This window comes from Choristoneura fumiferana, chromosome Z, assembly GCF_025370935.1.
Source record: "Choristoneura fumiferana chromosome Z, NRCan_CFum_1, whole genome shotgun sequence".
In the NCBI taxonomy this organism is placed as follows: domain Eukaryota; kingdom Metazoa; phylum Arthropoda; class Insecta; order Lepidoptera; family Tortricidae; genus Choristoneura; species Choristoneura fumiferana.
Genome location: NC_133472.1, coordinates 11,792,188 through 11,810,367, shown reverse-complemented (window position 1 = coordinate 11,810,367; position 18,180 = coordinate 11,792,188). Strand labels below are relative to the sequence as shown.

General features: G+C 38.2%; 1 protein-coding gene across 14 annotated transcripts in view; it reads right to left on the bottom strand.

The window, feature by feature from the left end:
• Positions 1 to 42: 42 nt before the first annotated feature.
• Positions 43 to 18,180, bottom strand: part of C3G (C3G guanyl-nucleotide exchange factor) — a 70,209-nt gene continuing 52,071 nt past the window's right edge. For 11 of the 14 annotated variants that reach the window (XM_074086556.1, XM_074086564.1, XM_074086510.1 and 8 more), the window contains 14 exons: positions 15,784 to 15,889; positions 14,171 to 14,278; positions 11,994 to 12,090; positions 11,737 to 11,838; positions 11,547 to 11,654; positions 11,112 to 11,310; positions 10,560 to 10,571; positions 9,232 to 9,391; positions 8,983 to 9,121; positions 8,650 to 8,907; positions 8,073 to 8,326; positions 4,501 to 4,632; positions 4,035 to 4,263; positions 43 to 3,520 (listed from right to left, as the gene is read on the bottom strand). In XM_074086556.1, coding sequence (XP_073942657.1) covers positions 4,074 to 4,263; positions 4,501 to 4,632; positions 8,073 to 8,326; positions 8,650 to 8,907; positions 8,983 to 9,121; positions 9,232 to 9,391; positions 10,560 to 10,571; positions 11,112 to 11,310; positions 11,547 to 11,654; positions 11,737 to 11,838; positions 11,994 to 12,090; positions 14,171 to 14,278; positions 15,784 to 15,889 — 1,865 coding nt within the window. In that variant the 3' untranslated portion in view covers positions 43 to 3,520; positions 4,035 to 4,073. The remainder of the gene's footprint in view (positions 3,521 to 4,034; positions 4,264 to 4,500; positions 4,633 to 8,072; positions 8,327 to 8,649; positions 8,908 to 8,982; positions 9,122 to 9,231; positions 9,392 to 10,559; positions 10,572 to 11,111; positions 11,311 to 11,546; positions 11,655 to 11,736; positions 11,839 to 11,993; positions 12,091 to 14,170; positions 14,279 to 15,783; positions 15,890 to 18,180) is intronic. The other 3 variants (XM_074086519.1, XM_074086529.1, XM_074086626.1) reach the window with 3 other exon arrangements.

Here is an 18,180-nt window from a genome sequence, read left to right as displayed (position 1 = left end):
ACAATTTGGGAACTTAATAATAAATAATAACATATGTTTGTTGTAAATAAGGTGCTATTTTATTTTACAAATAATTACAAAAAAAAAACTTGACACACGAATGTAGACTGTACATGCATGCAATTCAGATATAATACGACTTTATGGTTAACTCAGTAAATTTAAATGTACAATAAACCGTTTTTATAATATGAAAAAAACCTTTCCTTAAAGTAAGAGTTAACATTAAGATATAAAAAATGTAAAACAATAGTTTTCTGAATAAACGCTATAATAATAGAATCCATTTCATACATTATGGCATTTTATTTAAACATAATACTGAACTCGCTAATACAACATAAATATATGTATGCCGTTCACTATGCTGTGATCTACCTACAGTTAAAGTAGCTAGCATGGTTATACACCGTCATCAAATCGACAAAGTGTTAAGTCAGCGCACGTGGCACGTAGGGACGAGCGCGGCGGCGGCGGCAGCTCGGACGGACAGCGTCGGACGCGGAGTCGGACCGGCCCGTGGCCTGTTCGTGCTTACGTGCCAGCGTCACGCGGTGCCTTCACTAAATTTGACCGCGACTATTCGACGGTAAACTACGTACTATGTTTTCAGTGATGATGCCATTTTTGGCACGAATTTACAACGTCAAATATAATGAATAATTAATTAATGCAGTCTTTAATATATTTTCCGTCACTAAATTCCACAAAACGTACATTAAATAAATAATATCGAACAACAAAATGGTAATGTACCTAAGAACTTAGCTAGCAATCGAATTGTATTTAAACTTACATACATTCCAAAAACAATTTCTGCACATAACCAATAAAGCACTGAAGAACGTTCTAAATATTGGTCTAGTTATTGCACGGAACCATGAGTTCCTTTCAAACAATACACACACTACCTGATCAATTACATTATCTTAGCGACAGATAAATATTGGGGTTTATAACGCTTACTGCTAACATTCTCTAATATAATTGTCTACGTACCGAGGGCGTCAATACGACAGAGAAGCAAGCGGCACGCTACATGAGTAGTATCACAATCGTGCAGCGATTCTACTAAGGGACTCTTTATTTATTACCTAAGCCATCTTGCGGGAAGTAGTGTTCAGCTAAACCTTATGCGCCACTCTAAGCTTTTAATTACTCTAATTATAGAGGGATACGATACGAATAATACGACTTGTAAGAAAAAAAAATGACTTTCGTAATAAATGAATGGCCCCTAGTCATCAAAAGTTATTGCTATTTCATCGAAGACTCTATCGTCTTAAGGCAAATCAAACGCCGATTATACCTAGTTGTTAATTTACCTAATATAATTTTAAATGTGATTACAAATGTCAACATGAATTTACGTGTATTAATGAAGCGAACCTCGAGAATAACGTCAAAGATTCATTCAACTTCTGGCTACGGCTACAAAGCCTGAACTGATTCTAAAGCTCTTACAGAGTAAAATGACACAAACCGTGACAGTAAAATACACAAGTATAAATCTCAAAAGTAGGTTATATTCATAAATCGTTGCCTCCTTCTAGGTAGCAAGTTATAGGAAAAATATAATTTTCTGAATATCAAAAATAAAAGTTAGCTTCGACCTTCAATACTTCAAAGAATATACACGAAAATATTGCATTAAATAACAATACATTCGACTGACTGAATAGTGTTGACGCGTTACCGATTTAAAATTTTGGAAGAAGTAACTAGCGCCTTATACGTATTGAAATTATTTGGAAGTACTTTTACTAATACAATTTAAAATACTATTTAACACCGCTGTAAAATACTTACTTGTTAAAAAGGGACACCTTTAATGTCTTAATGCGTCATCTAAATGCCAAATCTCACTTTCATGTATATATGTTACAGTTTTGTACCATAAGTGCTTTTGTTAAGTAGGTAAAGATGTCCCGTAAGTATTTATTGTACTATATCGCAATAAGCATTTTACGTTAAGGACCGTATTACAGTATATGGAAATACGACATTTGTTTTGTGTTTAAAATTTGGCACACAATTTATTGATATGTCTCGGTAGTTTGATGTAAACTATTGCAAAACATGCTATGGAACGAGCTATGCTCGGGGTTTCTCTAAAGGATAGAATCCGCAACGAGGCTATCCGACACAGAACTAATGTCATCGACATAGCTCAGAGAATTAGCAAGTTGAAGTGGCAGTGGGCTGGTCATATCTGTCGAAGAACCGACAACCGCTGGAGTAAACGAGGTCTGAGTGGAGACCGCGTCTTGGCAAACGTAGTGTAGGGCGTCCTCGGGCCAGGTGGAGTGACGATTTGCGAAAGGCTGCTGGTAGAAGCTGAATGCGTCTAGCCGAGGACAGGGCGCAATGGCGCTGTCCAGCAGTGGACTGCTATAGGCTGATGATGATGATGATGATATTGCAAAACATGCAAATTGTGCTGATATCGTTATTAACTTCTACCTAAATCTAAGCCGGCGGACAAGAGATATAAAGGTAAAATATTTGTTGTTTACTGTAGAATGGAAGCCCTATCACACTTAATTTTATACACATTGCACGGAATTGTTTTACATGAACTTTAAAAACAAAACAAACTGTCTCATTTCATATAATTTTAGTATTTATTAAGGCAATGTTTGACAACCTCGCCATCGTAAATATATTTATCATATAATTATAAATTAATTATGTTTATGTAACTGACACATGACATTGTAATGGTGAGAACACATATAATATCTAAGGCCAAGCTCACACTGCATCCAAGGCCGAGTGGGTCGGCTTCGAACTATTCAGTCGCGGCGGTCGTCCGACTAACGGCACGATACAAGCTTAACCTAAAGTGGACTACAGTGCCAAGAACTTTTCTCCGCGGCGAAAACTCTGCTCTACGTTTAAATACTAAGAAAATTAGCTATAGATAAACGTTTTAAGTACTACCTCGGGAATAGGCCAAAAAGAAAGTGGCACTGTTAGTCTAATTAAATACAATGTATTTAAAACTCCTACTTCAAACAGGTTTCTCTAATTCGATGTATTGAAAAGTTTTAACTTTCGAAGCGAAATTACTTACTTATTATACTGACACCAATGGCAAATACAACAACGAGAAGAATATCAAGGACATTATTCTAAACACCAAGGCGTCGGTTGTTTATTTAGTTCACTATGCAAGTCACATGCTGATATGTAAAAGACGATAGTTTATCCGATTCAAATACTGATAGTGAATATTTGGCTTCAAACTATTATTAAATTTTGTTATTCCACACGAAAAGCTTTAAGATTTGAAGCGAGGGAAACGCACCGGCCGTCGTTTTACGCACGTTGCGTTTACTCTCGGTTCGATTACAGTTGAAAATCGCACACTTACTATTAATACACTAAAATAATTAGGCCTTTTTAGGACAGATCATCACAATTCATCTTAACTTACATAATTCCTCGTCGATATAAACCCTCTGCACTCTCCAATGCAATTCGTTTGTTTTCTCTATTCTTTGGATTCTAATTTTACCTGGAATTATATTTGAAATGATTATTACAGCTGCTTTAATCTCTGCGAAGATAAGATGATAGCATCGGCTTTGATTCATAGCTGCAACATATTTGTTCTATTTATGCAGCGACGTACAAAAGACAGTGAGGACTACATGTTAGACCTTATTGCCCACGGTATTAAGGTGCAATTTCAAGTTTCAGGTGCAATTTTTATATCGTTAAGAGCTGCTGATGTCTATGCATAATTTAAACAAAACAAGCAAATAAATTTGAGAGACTGCTGCTAAAGTAAAAAGAAAAAAAACCTTTATTATATGTCGATAGGCCAATAATAATAATAATAATATTATCATTTATTTCATGTAACTGGGACACATATTATGTGTAAAATGCATATCCTATTTACTGATGAACGTATAGACAAAAACATTTAAAGCCCAGTTATGACTCTAAGCTAGCTATCGTCAATAAAAAAGCGTAAATTCAGTGAGGTGTTGACGTTAAGTGGAGTATGGTGGTGGTGAACTAACCGCCATGCTCATCCTGGCGCAGTTAAGGAGCGACACTAGCTAGGCGGTCGCGGGCGCGGGAGTTGGAGCGGCAGCGGGAGCGGGCGCGGGCGCGGTGGAGGTCGCAGCGCTGCGCGCGCGCGGCTTCAGACTCTCCGATATCTGCCACAGGGCCTCCTCGCTGAGCACGTCGTCGAACTCGTTAAACATTGCCTGGATGCGTTCGCTCTTCTTGAACTTGTACTGTCTGCTGTCGAAGGTAATATGCAATAAATGATTAAACCTGAATTAACTGCCAAATAAACGGTTTGGTTATCTAACTATACAGTAAGGAGGCCAATCAGTTGAGAGTGTTATGACAAAATTTACCAAAGTTTTTTTTTATTCATTTAAGATTAGACGTGGGTACCTTCTGTCGGGGTTCGCAAATTGTGAACAAGAAAAATTTACTAAAAAAAAAGGAAAAATATAAATTTGGGATACACACTCTTTGTGGAATCTCTTCATGTTTTCCATGATGTGGTACTGCTGCCACCGCTTGGTGAAGTTGATGCTACCGTCAGGTAGCAGATCAGGATTGCCAATGTGCACGAAAGTCAGATCTTGAAGGACTAGACCACTGCAATAAAAATGGGCAAGATAAGTATAGCGTAGCTATACCTTGACAAGTTCATATGTAACATCCTGTCCTGTCGCAGGGAGCCCTGCTGTCCTTATCTAGTTATTTTTTTATAAGTGCGGCATATGCTGACTGCAACAGGGTTCCACTGAATATCACGCACAAACCCTACAAGATATAAACACTTAAAACATTAGAAAACTTCATTACGGTTCCCCAAAAAGAATTATATGCCATCCATAGCGACAAAGTATCTATATACAGCGTGTATTTTTGATACTAACTCAAACTTCAAGGGTAGTAAGTGAGGGCCCTAATAATCACATTTTATTTCTTTTTAGTAAAAAAAATAACTTATTATTTTCCTAACAAAATTAATTAGCACGCAATGTATCACTATGTGATACTGCTTTGTTTTTATTCAAAACGTCGCAGTTGTTGACGTGACAGCTGTCACAGAACGTTTCTCTCTTATAAAATTATTGTACGTATTACATTGCTGCTCGAAAATATTTCAAAAATTTATTACGCTCTGGCAGTTAATTTTAAATTACCAATTTGATTTGATATCGGTTCACACTACTTAAGTCTTCGTCTGGTTACAGTTTGAGGTAGTATCAAAAATACACGCTGTATACATATAATAAAGCTGAAGAGGGTCGAAAGTCTGTACATGGAAGATATTCGAAAAAAAGTTGACTGGGGATACTTAGAATCGATAACAGAACACGTTCCAACAGTTTTTAGAATTTTTGTCTGGTTACAGTTTGAGGTAGTATCAAAAATACACGCTGTATACATATAATAAAGCTGAAGAGGGTCGAAAGTCTGTACATGGAAGATATCCGAAAAAAAGTTGTCTGGGGATACTTAGAATCGATAACAGAACACGTTCCAACAGTTTTTAGAATTTTTGTCTGTTTATTTGACCACGCATCACGTAAAAACGGCTGAACGGATTTTCATGCAAACTTTACTAAACTGTCGAGAAAATCCCCGGTCAGGTTATATACAGGCTTTAAAAATCCTTTCAAGTGTTGTACGACTATCGAGTACCCTGTAACACTAACAGATGGCGCTGATTTTGCCGAATTTACTAAGTTTAGAAGAGAGGGGGGGGGGGTACGGATATCAAATTTAATTGAATATGTAATTGATTAAATAATGCAACAAAATTAAACGACAATAAATTAATTGCCACACATTTCACAGTGCCATCTTATGGGGAACTTTGAAACGAATGAGTTAACATAGTTACGTAGTGGTTACATCAACACTCATATTCAACACGCGTATAATGAAATAATAGAAAAATGTCATGAATTATTTCTAATCGCAATTATATCCGGAATACGGAAATTCCTCGAAGAACTAAAGTCACTGACATAGCTCGAAAAATTATATGCAAGTTGAAGTGGCAATTGGCAGGACACATACGCTGGGACTGGCGACCGGAAGACGAAGGGTTGGCAGGCCTCCCTCCAGGTGGAATGAGGTCATCGTGAGACTTGTGGGAAACCAGTGGATGCAAGTGGCGAGTTGTCGTTCATTGTAATTTATTTGTACCTATTGTAATATTATCTATATATATATAAAAGAAGAAACTGACTGACTGACTGACTTACTTATAGATCAACGCACATCCCAAACCGCTGGGCCTAGAAACTCGAAATTTGGTACAAGAGTTCTTTTTATGATGTTAGTGAGCACTAAGAAAGGATTTTTAGAAATTCATCCCCTAAGGGGGTGAAATAGGGGGGTGAAGTTTATATGGAATTTTCTTAGTTTTGGACTTAGAGGTATGAAAATAGGTGTATAAGTTTTTGATTACAACTAAAAATTATGTGTCTAGGTGAAATGGATAAAATTCCCCCTTAAAGGGGTAAAATTGGGGGTAAAGTTTGTATGGAAATTTTCTCATTTCTGGCCTTAGAGGTATGAAAATAGGTATATAAGTTCTCGATTACAATGAAAAATTATCTGTGTAGGTGAAATGGATAAAATTACCCCTAAAGGGGTAAAATGGGGGGTAAAGTTTGTACGGAATGTTTCTCATTTCTGAACTTAGCATTATGAAAATTGTGTATACTTACAGGGTCCTGATTAAAAATAAAAATAATCTGCGTAGGCAAAGATATAGAAAGAAGAAGAAGCTTTCGACTTATTAGGGGGGAGTTTCTATGAGACTTCTTATTTCTAGACTAAAAATATGTCTGGTCACAAATTAAAATGATCCGTATGGTGTTGGCGACTTCAATAGGGGAGGGGGTTTTTCATACAAAACTTGATATTTAAAATGATGTGTAAATGCAAATAATTATGCAGTAGGTACCTACCTTAAAAATTACTCATCGGGTTGTGCATAGTAAAATCAATAAATGTTTTTATTCGTCGAACCTAGGTATATACACTGCAATTGTAGTTACAATGATGGGATATTTATTATTATTCATGATAGACTTTTATATTGCACAATTATGAGTTTAATAATATTGATATAACCGTTATTTTTGTGTGATTATCCGTTCTTATTTATCTTTTACCTAATTTCGATTATATACTTCGGGTTCTAGATTAAGATTCGGTTCTCGCCGGAAGCACACGAGATAATTTTTTTACACTCGTGCTTCGCATAAAATCTTTCATAAACAAGCTTCAAAACTGGTATAAAATGTTGTTTATAGCAAAGTACTTTAGTAACCTGTTACCTATAGTTTACGGCAGTACGTCGCTATGCACACATACACCTACAAATGGCACAATTATAACGGGGGTTAATTAAAACATATGCCCTGACAACTAAAGTACACGCGGACGAAGTCGCGGGCAAAAGCTAGTTGATTATATGTTAGTCTGTATTTTATTTTTGGTATGGGCCAAGTTGCCCAAAATAAATGGATTTATTACGAGTATTATTATTATTCCGGATGATGATGATTAATTATATCGCATCCATATTCATACGTATTGCCTCTTTTAAGAACTTAATAATGGTCACGAAGGTAAGTACTTAAAAAAAGAACATTTTTCTCTTTCCTTTAAAAAACGAATCTTTCGCGAAAGTCTCGCAGCGCATTAAGACTACCAGGGACGCGGTCTCAGGAGTCTGAGGAAGACCGCGATGGGAGACTCAGTGGCGCTCTAGCCAGGTAGCCCGCTTCGCTTTCGGCTGAAACGGCAAGCCAGCCTAGCGTGAGGCTGGGTTGCGATCTTTGAGATCAATATAGATGTAAAACTTGGTGATCATGATCAGATTTTTTAGTTGATTGTTTAGCCGTAGTTTGAAGGGGTTTTTCAAAAATTCTACGAAAACGGCCAATGCGGAACATTAACCTCATTCCTATCGAGTATTGTGTAGATATAAAAATCTACGCAGACGAAGTCGCGGGCAAAAGCTAGTGTCGTAATAAATAGCTAGCACGTGTAACTACGCTACTCACATATAGGGTATACAAGGAGGCTGCGTCTCGGCCAGCGCGTTCCTATAGGCACGGAATGACGACGAAGAGTCGATGATGGCGCAGTGGTCGTGAAGCTGGTCGACTATTGCGCGCGGCCAGCCGAGGCGGCGCACGGGGGGCGAGTCCAACGCCGACACCAGAGCTAGGTACGAGTTGAAGTTGTTGATCTTGCGGAGAGCTTTCATTACTTTGAGGAAGCAGCGCACGTAACGCTCACGTTTCTGGGCCTCGTCCTGTAAAAAGTAGTATGAAAAATAATGTATCTATTCTTAATTGCAGACAGTGAGCCCGTTATTAGACTAACGGACACAGGGGTATGTGACAGACACGCACGCACGGCGCAGGCATAGAAAAGCAAGAAATTATCACCTTAAGAAGTCAAAATAGTGATTTTTCTGTCAACCTGCAAAGGAGAGCGGTTTTACTAACCACGCTATATTGACACTTGCCGTAAAGGTTTCGCATCGGTTTACTTTTGAAACAACGACAGGATGAACGTTTACCACGAGAGAACCAAATTCGATAAACTAGTCCCGCCCGGTACCCACTTACGTACCTGTTCCAATATCCGCGACCGCGCCCAGTAGCTCATCTTGTTGAAGTGTTCAGTAAACCGCGTAAGGTTTGGGGAGCTCTCCTCGGACTGATCTCTCGGCCACGAGAGCACCTCAGCAGTCGTGATGCGCACGAACAAAGCAGCGTCTAACAGCGTCATCTGTTCCGCAAGTTCTGACGGCTTGAAGTCGAGCAACGTGTCGCGGCGGATAGATACGCTCACGTACGTCGGAGTTTCGTATTCGTACCTGTTGCTTGTCTGTAAAATGTTTAAAAATATAATGACTTGAACGTTGAAACATAATCATTAAGAAACAACGTGAATGCTACTTACCTGTTGGAAATGCAATTGCTTTTGTTTGTCGACCAGAATTTGTCTTAGAGCCTTGGCTATGGGCAATTCTTCAACTTCGATTAGCCAATAAATAAATTCCATAATTTTCTGCATTAGAGATTCTTCAAGGTCTGTCATTCTGTAAAAGAAAATTACAAATATTACTCACACTTTAGAGTAAACTTTTCAATGTAAAACGAGTAGGTTGTTTAGGTAGGTTACTATGTTAATCAACCATTATCAACTTACGTAAGGTCATTCACGACCCTCGTGAGCAAACTGAGCGTAGACCTGAGTTCGTGTGGTCGCGGCTTAAAATGATGTGCCCTCCTCATGAGCCGCGCCACTAAGTCGGCAGGCGCCACCCACGTTCGGTAGGTAGCTAGGAACGCCTCCTGGTATGCAAAGTCTGCGCAGACGAGACGGGTGTTAAAAAAAGTGGTAAACAAAGCGAAGCTCTTAAGAAAAGAGGTATGTGTGCATGCATTCCATGTTTAGTGCCTTTTAAGTAACGATACTTTTCCATCGCGAGCTTATCTTTCTTTTGTACTAACAAATCTGATTTATTAATTAAATAATTTTCAATTGAGATATCCAAAAACTAATAATTTAAAAAATATATTTAATACTTCGTTGATACTCCTGTAAAAATGGTAGCTTCAAAGCGTTAATCTTGTCGAATCTAATGTTTTTAATGTTGAAAAGCCGTTTTGACTGTAGTAGAGGACCAAAAAAATAGACGTACATGCATATGCACGAAAAGCAACCCTCCTTCGAGCAGTGGGATAAAAAAGTGTATTCGAAATAAACAAGCAACGCAAAAGACACCGTGTTTGGAATTATTTTAGCTGTATTTTGTTAAAATCACAAAAGACCTCTTTTCTAACTAAAGTTTCGCTCAATTAAGCCAGGCAAACTATTTCCCAGAGGCATTTTTGTGCGTGTAAGTTTAAATTAGTAGAATTTAGAAATATTAATCGTTCATCCATGTAACTGGTAGCAGCGACAGACCTATATAGGTACTTCTTTTATACAGTAATGAACTAATTAAAATAAACAAGAATAATGTTGTTAATTACTGCGATTTCGTAATAGATCGACACGCTATCGGTTTGTATTAACCCTGCATCTGGAGTTTTCTAATCAGCCTAACTCAGGTTTGCTCAAGGAAAACTAAAGTTCAATCATCAATTTAGTTGTGGTTGAATTCCCAGTACTCGTAGTAAATATTTTTAACGTTCCATACGTATTACAAATATCTAACTTTCCAGACAGAAACGACTAAGCCTATTCCTATAATGAGACTAACCACAGGCTTGCGTCTGGGAACTATAAGCCAAGTTAGTTGCTATTGCATTGTAAAGAAGAGCAAAGTATATAATTTTTGTTACCACTCAAGACTAAGCATTATGGTGCTAGTGTCGTCTAAAGGTATTATTTACAAACTGTTACTAGCATGACTGTACGTGCCGAGGCTGTGTTTTTGTCCACAGTTTGAAGCAGTAAAGCAGTATAAGAATTAGAAAAAGCTTATATGTATTTCAGCTCCAAAACCATACTATGAATCGACCACTTACACTCGTCCGTCTCTGTAAAGTGAAAGCATGAAATTTTTAAAATTAGAAGCGATGGGACAATGTTTTACTTTATTTTATAAGAGATGATCACTTTATGTAAGGTTGATATTTCAAACTTTAGAAATATAAATTATTAATATTTATTAAATGAAATTATGAACGTAAAGTTAGAGCCTTATTATTATCGGTCCATTACAGTTGGAATTCATGCTACATTTGCAATGCCTACACCAATCCCATTTTTGAAAATGATGCGATTAAGACATTTGTGTGAGTATTTGAAAGTTAACAGAGTTATAGAATTTCAGACTTTGTATAGTCGGTCATGCAAGTGACCGTGGTCAAACATGCCCGTCCTAACAGTAGAAGATTGACATGTTACTCGTGAATTGCCAGTTAATCTCCTTTTATAGAACCATCATGAAATAAATCGAAAGCATAATAAATAATTTGTACCGTGTCAATCTTACTGAAATTCAAATACCACTCCCTGATTTGATTAGAACCAATAATAAAATTATAGTAATCTAGTATTTATAGTAGTACACATACCTTTGGTAGCTTTAGTAGCGAGAACGATAAGAGCGTCTGGGTGCCCTCCTCGGACCTCTGGCCCGTCTTTACTGGGAGCTTTCAAAAGCAAGCTTGAGCTTATATCAGTCTGTAGAATAATATCCTCTGGGTCCGCGTCTGCGGGAGTTGCATTGGTTTCTGTCGCAGCTGTTGCCGGCTCTGTGCTGCTTTCACTTCGCTGTAGAACATTTAAGTTACGTTAACTTTTTATAGACTACTTCACTTACTTAAATATACTGTGCAAACGGACTAGCTAGAAAACTACAGCCAATCAAGACACATTCATTATAAGAACATGCTTATGCTTAGCAGCAGGATTATAATATTTAATTAATCAATTCACGATTGAATGATATAACGTCTCATTTAATTTAGAAATGTGTCTGTTCTGTGAGCATCAAGATCGGAACTAACTTGTGAAGGCACAGGCGACGGTGCAGGCTCTGGAACAAGCATTTCCAGTTCATCTTCCAGTGGGAACTTCACCGGCGTCGCTGTACTGACGTACGACTCGTCAGAGTTCTGCAATGAAATGAAAAAAGGTGTAACATCCAATCATAAAAAGAACTGATAAAATATAATATTAAAAGTTGAAAACAATTACCACATTGTTATGCGTCGTGTCTTCAACCGATGTTGAACTGTTGTGCGAAGAGGGACGTGGCGAAGGCGGGGGCAGGAGCTCATTGGTCGAATTTACATAAGTCTAGAAACATCATTCATTACAATATGTTAGAAACAATCTATACTTACAAATCGAATGGCTCACAAAACACTGACTTTATTAAAAGTATAAAAGTGACCATATTTATATATGTATGGATATATATATACTTAACTCAAGTCCAACATGACGCTAACCTTAGTTTTGTTCATCTTGGGCGGCAATGCGGGCGGCTCTGGAGGCACAGGGCTGGTGCCGCTAGAAGCGACTAAGCTCACGCTGTCTTCGGACCCACTGTGGCAATAAGCAGACGACGTCTTAATACCAACCAGGAACTGGCTAAAATGATTATAAATCATTCACCGCGACGTCAAAGCGCGAAACAGATGCGCATATTTACAGATACATCTCACTGAATATATTTCAATACTTTCCGCGATCTAAGTTATAAGAGGCTAAGTACCAAATCAAGGATTGCTTCGTATATTAAGCAAAATAATTGCGCACGAAAATTGCTTTCGATAAGTCAGCAAATATTTTTATTTCATTTTAAGGAAAGCCTAAAATCGGGGCTTGTACAACAAGTCGTTTAAGATAGGTAACGTCTTTTACAAATGCCGCAGCGGGACGTCAAAGGATACCGCCGCCAAATCAATAGACGCAATCTGCATGCATATGAGCACACGTGGGCGAATTGAGCAATTCTTACTGGTATACAGTGACTTCAAAAGAATCATTTTGAGTCAAAGTACAGACTACTTTTAAAGTGGTAAGAGTTATTTAAAACTAAAAATTTATTCACGGTCCATTTGTTTATACGAGGGTCATGCTAAAATAAATTAGATATTCAAAACTACAAGATTAATTTTTTATTATTGCTATCTATTTTTTCGAAGTATTCACCGTGAGCACGAATACACTTTTTCATCCGGCTAAACCACTTGGAAAATGTCAGTGACCATTCTTCTTTGGGTACCTCAGAAATTTCATAATTATAGGCAGCCAGGGCATCTTCTTTGGTTTCAAATCGCCTTCCTTTTAATTTTTCTTTAATTTTTGGAAACAGGTAAAAATCACAGGGTGACAGATCAGGAGAATATGGCGGGTGAGGGAGTATAGTGACATTTTTCGAACTAAAATAGTAGTGTTCTGGCAGAAGTGTGCGGGGCGGCGTTGTCGTGGTGCCAGTGCAGGTGCTGGGTTCCTGACTTTGGCCGCTTGTCACACCAAGCTGACAGCACCTGTGGAGCACAAACTGTCACATACCATTCTGATTGACAGTTCTTTGATCCTCTAGCACCACAGTCGCAATATGGCCTGTCTTGCAGAAAAATGAGGCAACCATTTGTTTCTGTGTGCTTCGTGCTCGGCGACATTTTGTTGGAGTAGGTTCATCTTCAAAGCACCATACCGTTGACTGCCGCTTTGTTTCAGGATCGTAGTTATACAACCATGTTTCGTCACCTGTCAGTATATCATACACAGTTTTCTTCTCGCCAGCATCGAATTTATTTATCATAAATTTACACCAATCCACGCGGCGTTCTTTCTGCAAATCGTTGAGTTTATGCGGCACCCATCTCGAACAACGCTTATGGAGGGACAGTTGTCTATGAATTATGGTTTGCAGTGCTGCTAATCCAATGCCTAGATCACGCTCAAGCTCTACGTATGTAATTCGTCGGTTCTCACGGATATTTTTTTCCACGGCTTGCACATTTTCTTGAGTAACTGCGGTTGGCGGTCGCCCCGATTTCGCCTCATCTTCAAAGCTCTCCCGCCCTCTTTTAAATTCAGCAAACCAATTAAAGACAGTTGTACGAGAACAAGCAGACTCACCAAAAGTCGTGGCTAAAAGTTCAAAATATGCTTGGGGCTTTAAACCTTTTTTAAAATCATAATAAATCATAACTCGAAAATCACGTCGACTAAGTTCCATTGTAACCGCAAATTCCCGCCAGAATCAATCAGTAAAATAATATTTAAAAAAATATTACGCAGATTTCCGGAGTATTCCATTTTTAAATTTATAGTTATTAAATCAGCCTTCACGGTGGTGTATAACTGGCCAGTATCAATCAAACGAGCATGGAGTATCTAATTTCTTTTGGCATGACCCTCGTAAATTGTATAAGACCGTGCATTGAAACTGAGGCCTAATTGTCTTACGCGCTTGGAATCACAATCGTTTCACCACATCCCTCTGTCACGCAGCCTAAGACGAGGGTTGAAAGAGATGGTTAATGCGAATTCCAACGCGAACGTCAGCGCGTTAGGTTAGACAATACGGCCACTAGTCACAAAATGCATATATGCATCATTATGACGGTGTGACTGATTGGACTTGACGTAGTAGCTTTTCCAAGCTTGTTACCTCAACACTGGAGGGCTGCCGAAATGCTGTACAGTGAAGGACTGTCCAATAGACCGCTGGATTTGCTGATGCCGCGTAACCATGGCGCTTCCGCTCGTGTGTTGGGCACTGGAAATAAAACTTTTATTACCTACTATCAACATCTCGACAGCTATTGTTAACTGAGCAAATAATGTTTAATTGATGAGATTTAAATGTATGTATCTCCCTGCACACATGAAATCTAAAAGGCTTGACGCAGTAAAACATATAACACGCCATTTACAAAATTGAATTCATCTTACGTACCTATTTAGGACTATACAGAAAATATTAAAGAAAAACACATAAAAGCCACTAGCATTTATTTTAAGATAACAGGATATTGTGCTCACGTCACTGTTACAATTTAAGCTTTCAATTTATCGCCTAATTAAGAAATTTTATCAAACGAAATTCAATTTGCTCGTCTGTTTTTGATTATGTATTTGTGAAATAACACTTGAAATTTACCACGAGCTTTTCGAAAACGAAAACAACGTGAGGAAACTTTCATCCTTCTTTGAAGAAGTTCAATAGTGTGTGTGAAGTACCCAATTCGCACTAGGCCTACGTGGGAACTTAAACCCAAGCCCTCTCAGTATGAGAACAAGCATATGCTCAGAAGGAAGTGTATGGGCCAAATATGAAGACCATTTATTAGACATGTATTCTATTGCAAGTCAAGAAATAATATAAATAGACGAGACCGGCTTTGCTTCCTAAAGCCTAAAAGGTTATAGTTATTTGTGTCACAAGGGAGCAAAATGATGTATATGATTACGGCGTGATGATTATATGTGTAACTACGGCGAGGGCGGTACATTGAATCCAGAATGTAGCGAAGGACGCTCAGTAGAATCCTGAGCGTAATGAGGGATGCAAATGTTAACGACCAAGATGAGAAAATTTTTGATCCCGAGTGACTCCTACAACTTTTCACTACAATTAAAGAGCAACCAGCATAGAAAATGGCGTGGTTTTACAATTATCAAATAAAAAAACCGGCAAACTGCGAGTCGTCTGTAGGTAGTAACTTTAAAATTATTAAAAATATTTTTATTAAATGATGTAATTAAATATTTACGGTTTTCGCAATTTTTCCTTTATATGTGCTATAATAAGACGTTGCTTCGTACCAAATTTCAACATTCTGAGTTCACGAAAAGTAGGTTTTGATTCCCTTGCGAGTTTCGAAAATTTGCGGCATAAACGGCTGTATCTTTTGATTGCGTTGGCTTAGAAGTTTCATTTTTTCACAGCTCCAAGGGACAGTAGATTTGAGTATTTGATATAAATTTCAGCTTGATGCCTCCACGCGTTCCTGAGAAAAAGGGTCTTGACAGACGGACGGACGGACAACAAAGAGATCCTATAAGGGTTCCGTTTTTTCCTTTCGAGGTACGGAACCCTAAATACCTTAGAAAAACCTTGAACAGAAAAGTTTCACTTTGATCCCTCTCGTCAGGAAGGAAAAGTTACTTTTCTGAATGAGAGGTGTGAAAAAATAATGTCCTATTATTCAGCTAATAGCGGCTTTGACAGAAGCTTGTTTTCTTCATAGTTTGAAAGTGAGGTAAACAGAGTGTCCTCACCTGGCCAGATTATAAGTATGTATAGAGTGTCGAAACATGTCAGGCGGCGCAGCGGCGTTGTTCGGCGGGTGACTGCAGTTTCCAAACATCTCCATGTACGCCATAACTGTACAAATTTAAATAATTTAATACATACTAATATATCCTTTGCCGCAGAACTATTAGAGCCGAAAGCGGGTACCGATCGCAATTCGCAAAAAGAACAGGCAGCCAATTCAGAATATGTGCCCGTTATAAATAAAAATATTTTAAAAAGTATGAAAATAGATTTTAAACAAACAAAAAATCGAATTTAACGTAGATGCTCCCCGTAAAACATTTATAGGTGGTAAAATTGTTTCAGTTATACAGTGGCGTAGCGTGGGTATCATCCGCCCGGGGTGGAAGAAAATTTAGCCGCCCTCTTGTTTTAAAAAACTATAGCATACAAGATGTCATTAATGTTCCGATCAATTATAGAAAGGGGATTCCCCGATTTCGTCACAGTATAATTAGGTAATGGAAAATTTCATGATCATTCATATCAGTCCGAATCGTAGGTGCGACAAAACCGTGGCATATTATTATCTAGATATCATTTAGTATTATTTATTATGGCGGAATTTTTCCACCCGGGGCGGACCGCCCCCCCGGCCCCCACTACGCTACGCCACTGCAGCTGTGTTTCTATCACTAAGTACATTAGGACAAACAAAACATGATAAATGTAAACCTGCATTTACCTACCGAAATTTATGGATACATTAGATTCGTAATTACTTTTTAACCAATATACTAAAATCATACCGCGTAGCGAGGGCCGCGGGCTTAATGAGGTGCTAAATACATTCATCATTGCGGGTGATGCGTAAAAATTCCAATCTATAGCCCAATCAAAAATGTATTACGACGGAAAATTGCATGAACCCTGGTTACCTATATCTGTAAAATTTCAATGTAATTCAACTAAGAACTCAAGATATTCAAAGAGTTCAAAAACCTGTTATAAATATGTCACTTTTCTGCCAGAAAGAAATACAGTAGATCCTAGCGAAGATTTATAAATATCTTCAGCTTATCCTCTTGCAATCAGAAGCTAATAAGCGGCCGGTTGATAGCAATAGCATAGTGTGCTCCGACGGTAGCGGAGCGAGTGAAAATGTGTTATACCGGAAAAATGTATAAGGCAGAGTGGCGAGAGATAAATTTATTATGTTATACTATTTATGTCTTTAACTTAGTATGTGACTGGCTGATTCTGAAAGTGTCCGCCGATCCAATGGAAGCGCCACCTTAACCATTGCGATTGATTATTGTATAACGCGTGTACAGTCACAATCGCAATCATCAGTACTTAAAAAAAGTTAAAAAATAGCGGTAAAAAAATGGTAAACGCGATCATGACAGGCGGACGCGGTAGATGATAGCCCCGATTTCGGACGAAGCACATTTATTTATATAGAGCCGTGGGTTCAAACCCCGGCCCACACCTCTGAGTTTTTAGAAATTCATGGGCATAATCACATTTGAAATTTACCACGAGCGTTTTACGTTGTAATTTACGTAATTTACGTTGAAGGGAAACATCGTGAGGAAACCTGCACAAACCAGCGAAACAATTCATTGGTGTGTGTGAAGTTCCCAATCCGCACTGGGCCCGCGTTGGAACTACGGCCCAAGCCCTCTCATTGTGAGAGGAGGCCTGTGCCCAGCAGTGGGACATATACGGGCTGGGATGATGATGATGACATTTATTTGTTCCAGACCCATGACATATTTACGTCTCGAAAGCTGCCTTAAAATTGAGTGGGTCAAGCTGAAGCTACATTAAGAATAAGATAACATTAAAATTGCAAAGCAATACGAATTATTTCGTTATCACTTAATAGCGTAGCGATTGTAAGTCATCACAATGTGCCTAATTTCTATATACTACGCCGTGTCCACCCAAAGTTGAACGATTCGCAACGCCTACGTCATTCAGAACGTCGATTTACACTACTAGCACCTTCATCGCTGTTATTTACGAGATTTAAACCAAAAGCATAATGGAAAATTATAATTTTTTACATGTGAACAGTGAAAGCAAGCTGGATGTGAAGCTAAACCTTAATGTGAATGATAAAAGCTGTGAACACCTTTAAAACACGACGGGTGACCCTCCAGTGAGTCTGCACTTGGAGTTAAACTGTGATCTCTACGTTAAGCATTACAAAGTCGGTTTAATTTGAGCCGGGCTTTTTGCTGGTTCGACAAGAACTTCATGCTGACAGTTTAATTCACATGAAACTAAACAGAATTATGGATTATATGAACCATGAAATAATGTGTAAATAATTTCGAAGCGATCTATTTAAAATTCAACGACTAAAAGTCCCGACTCCCGACTAAAATCTGATGATAATATTGTAATCAGTT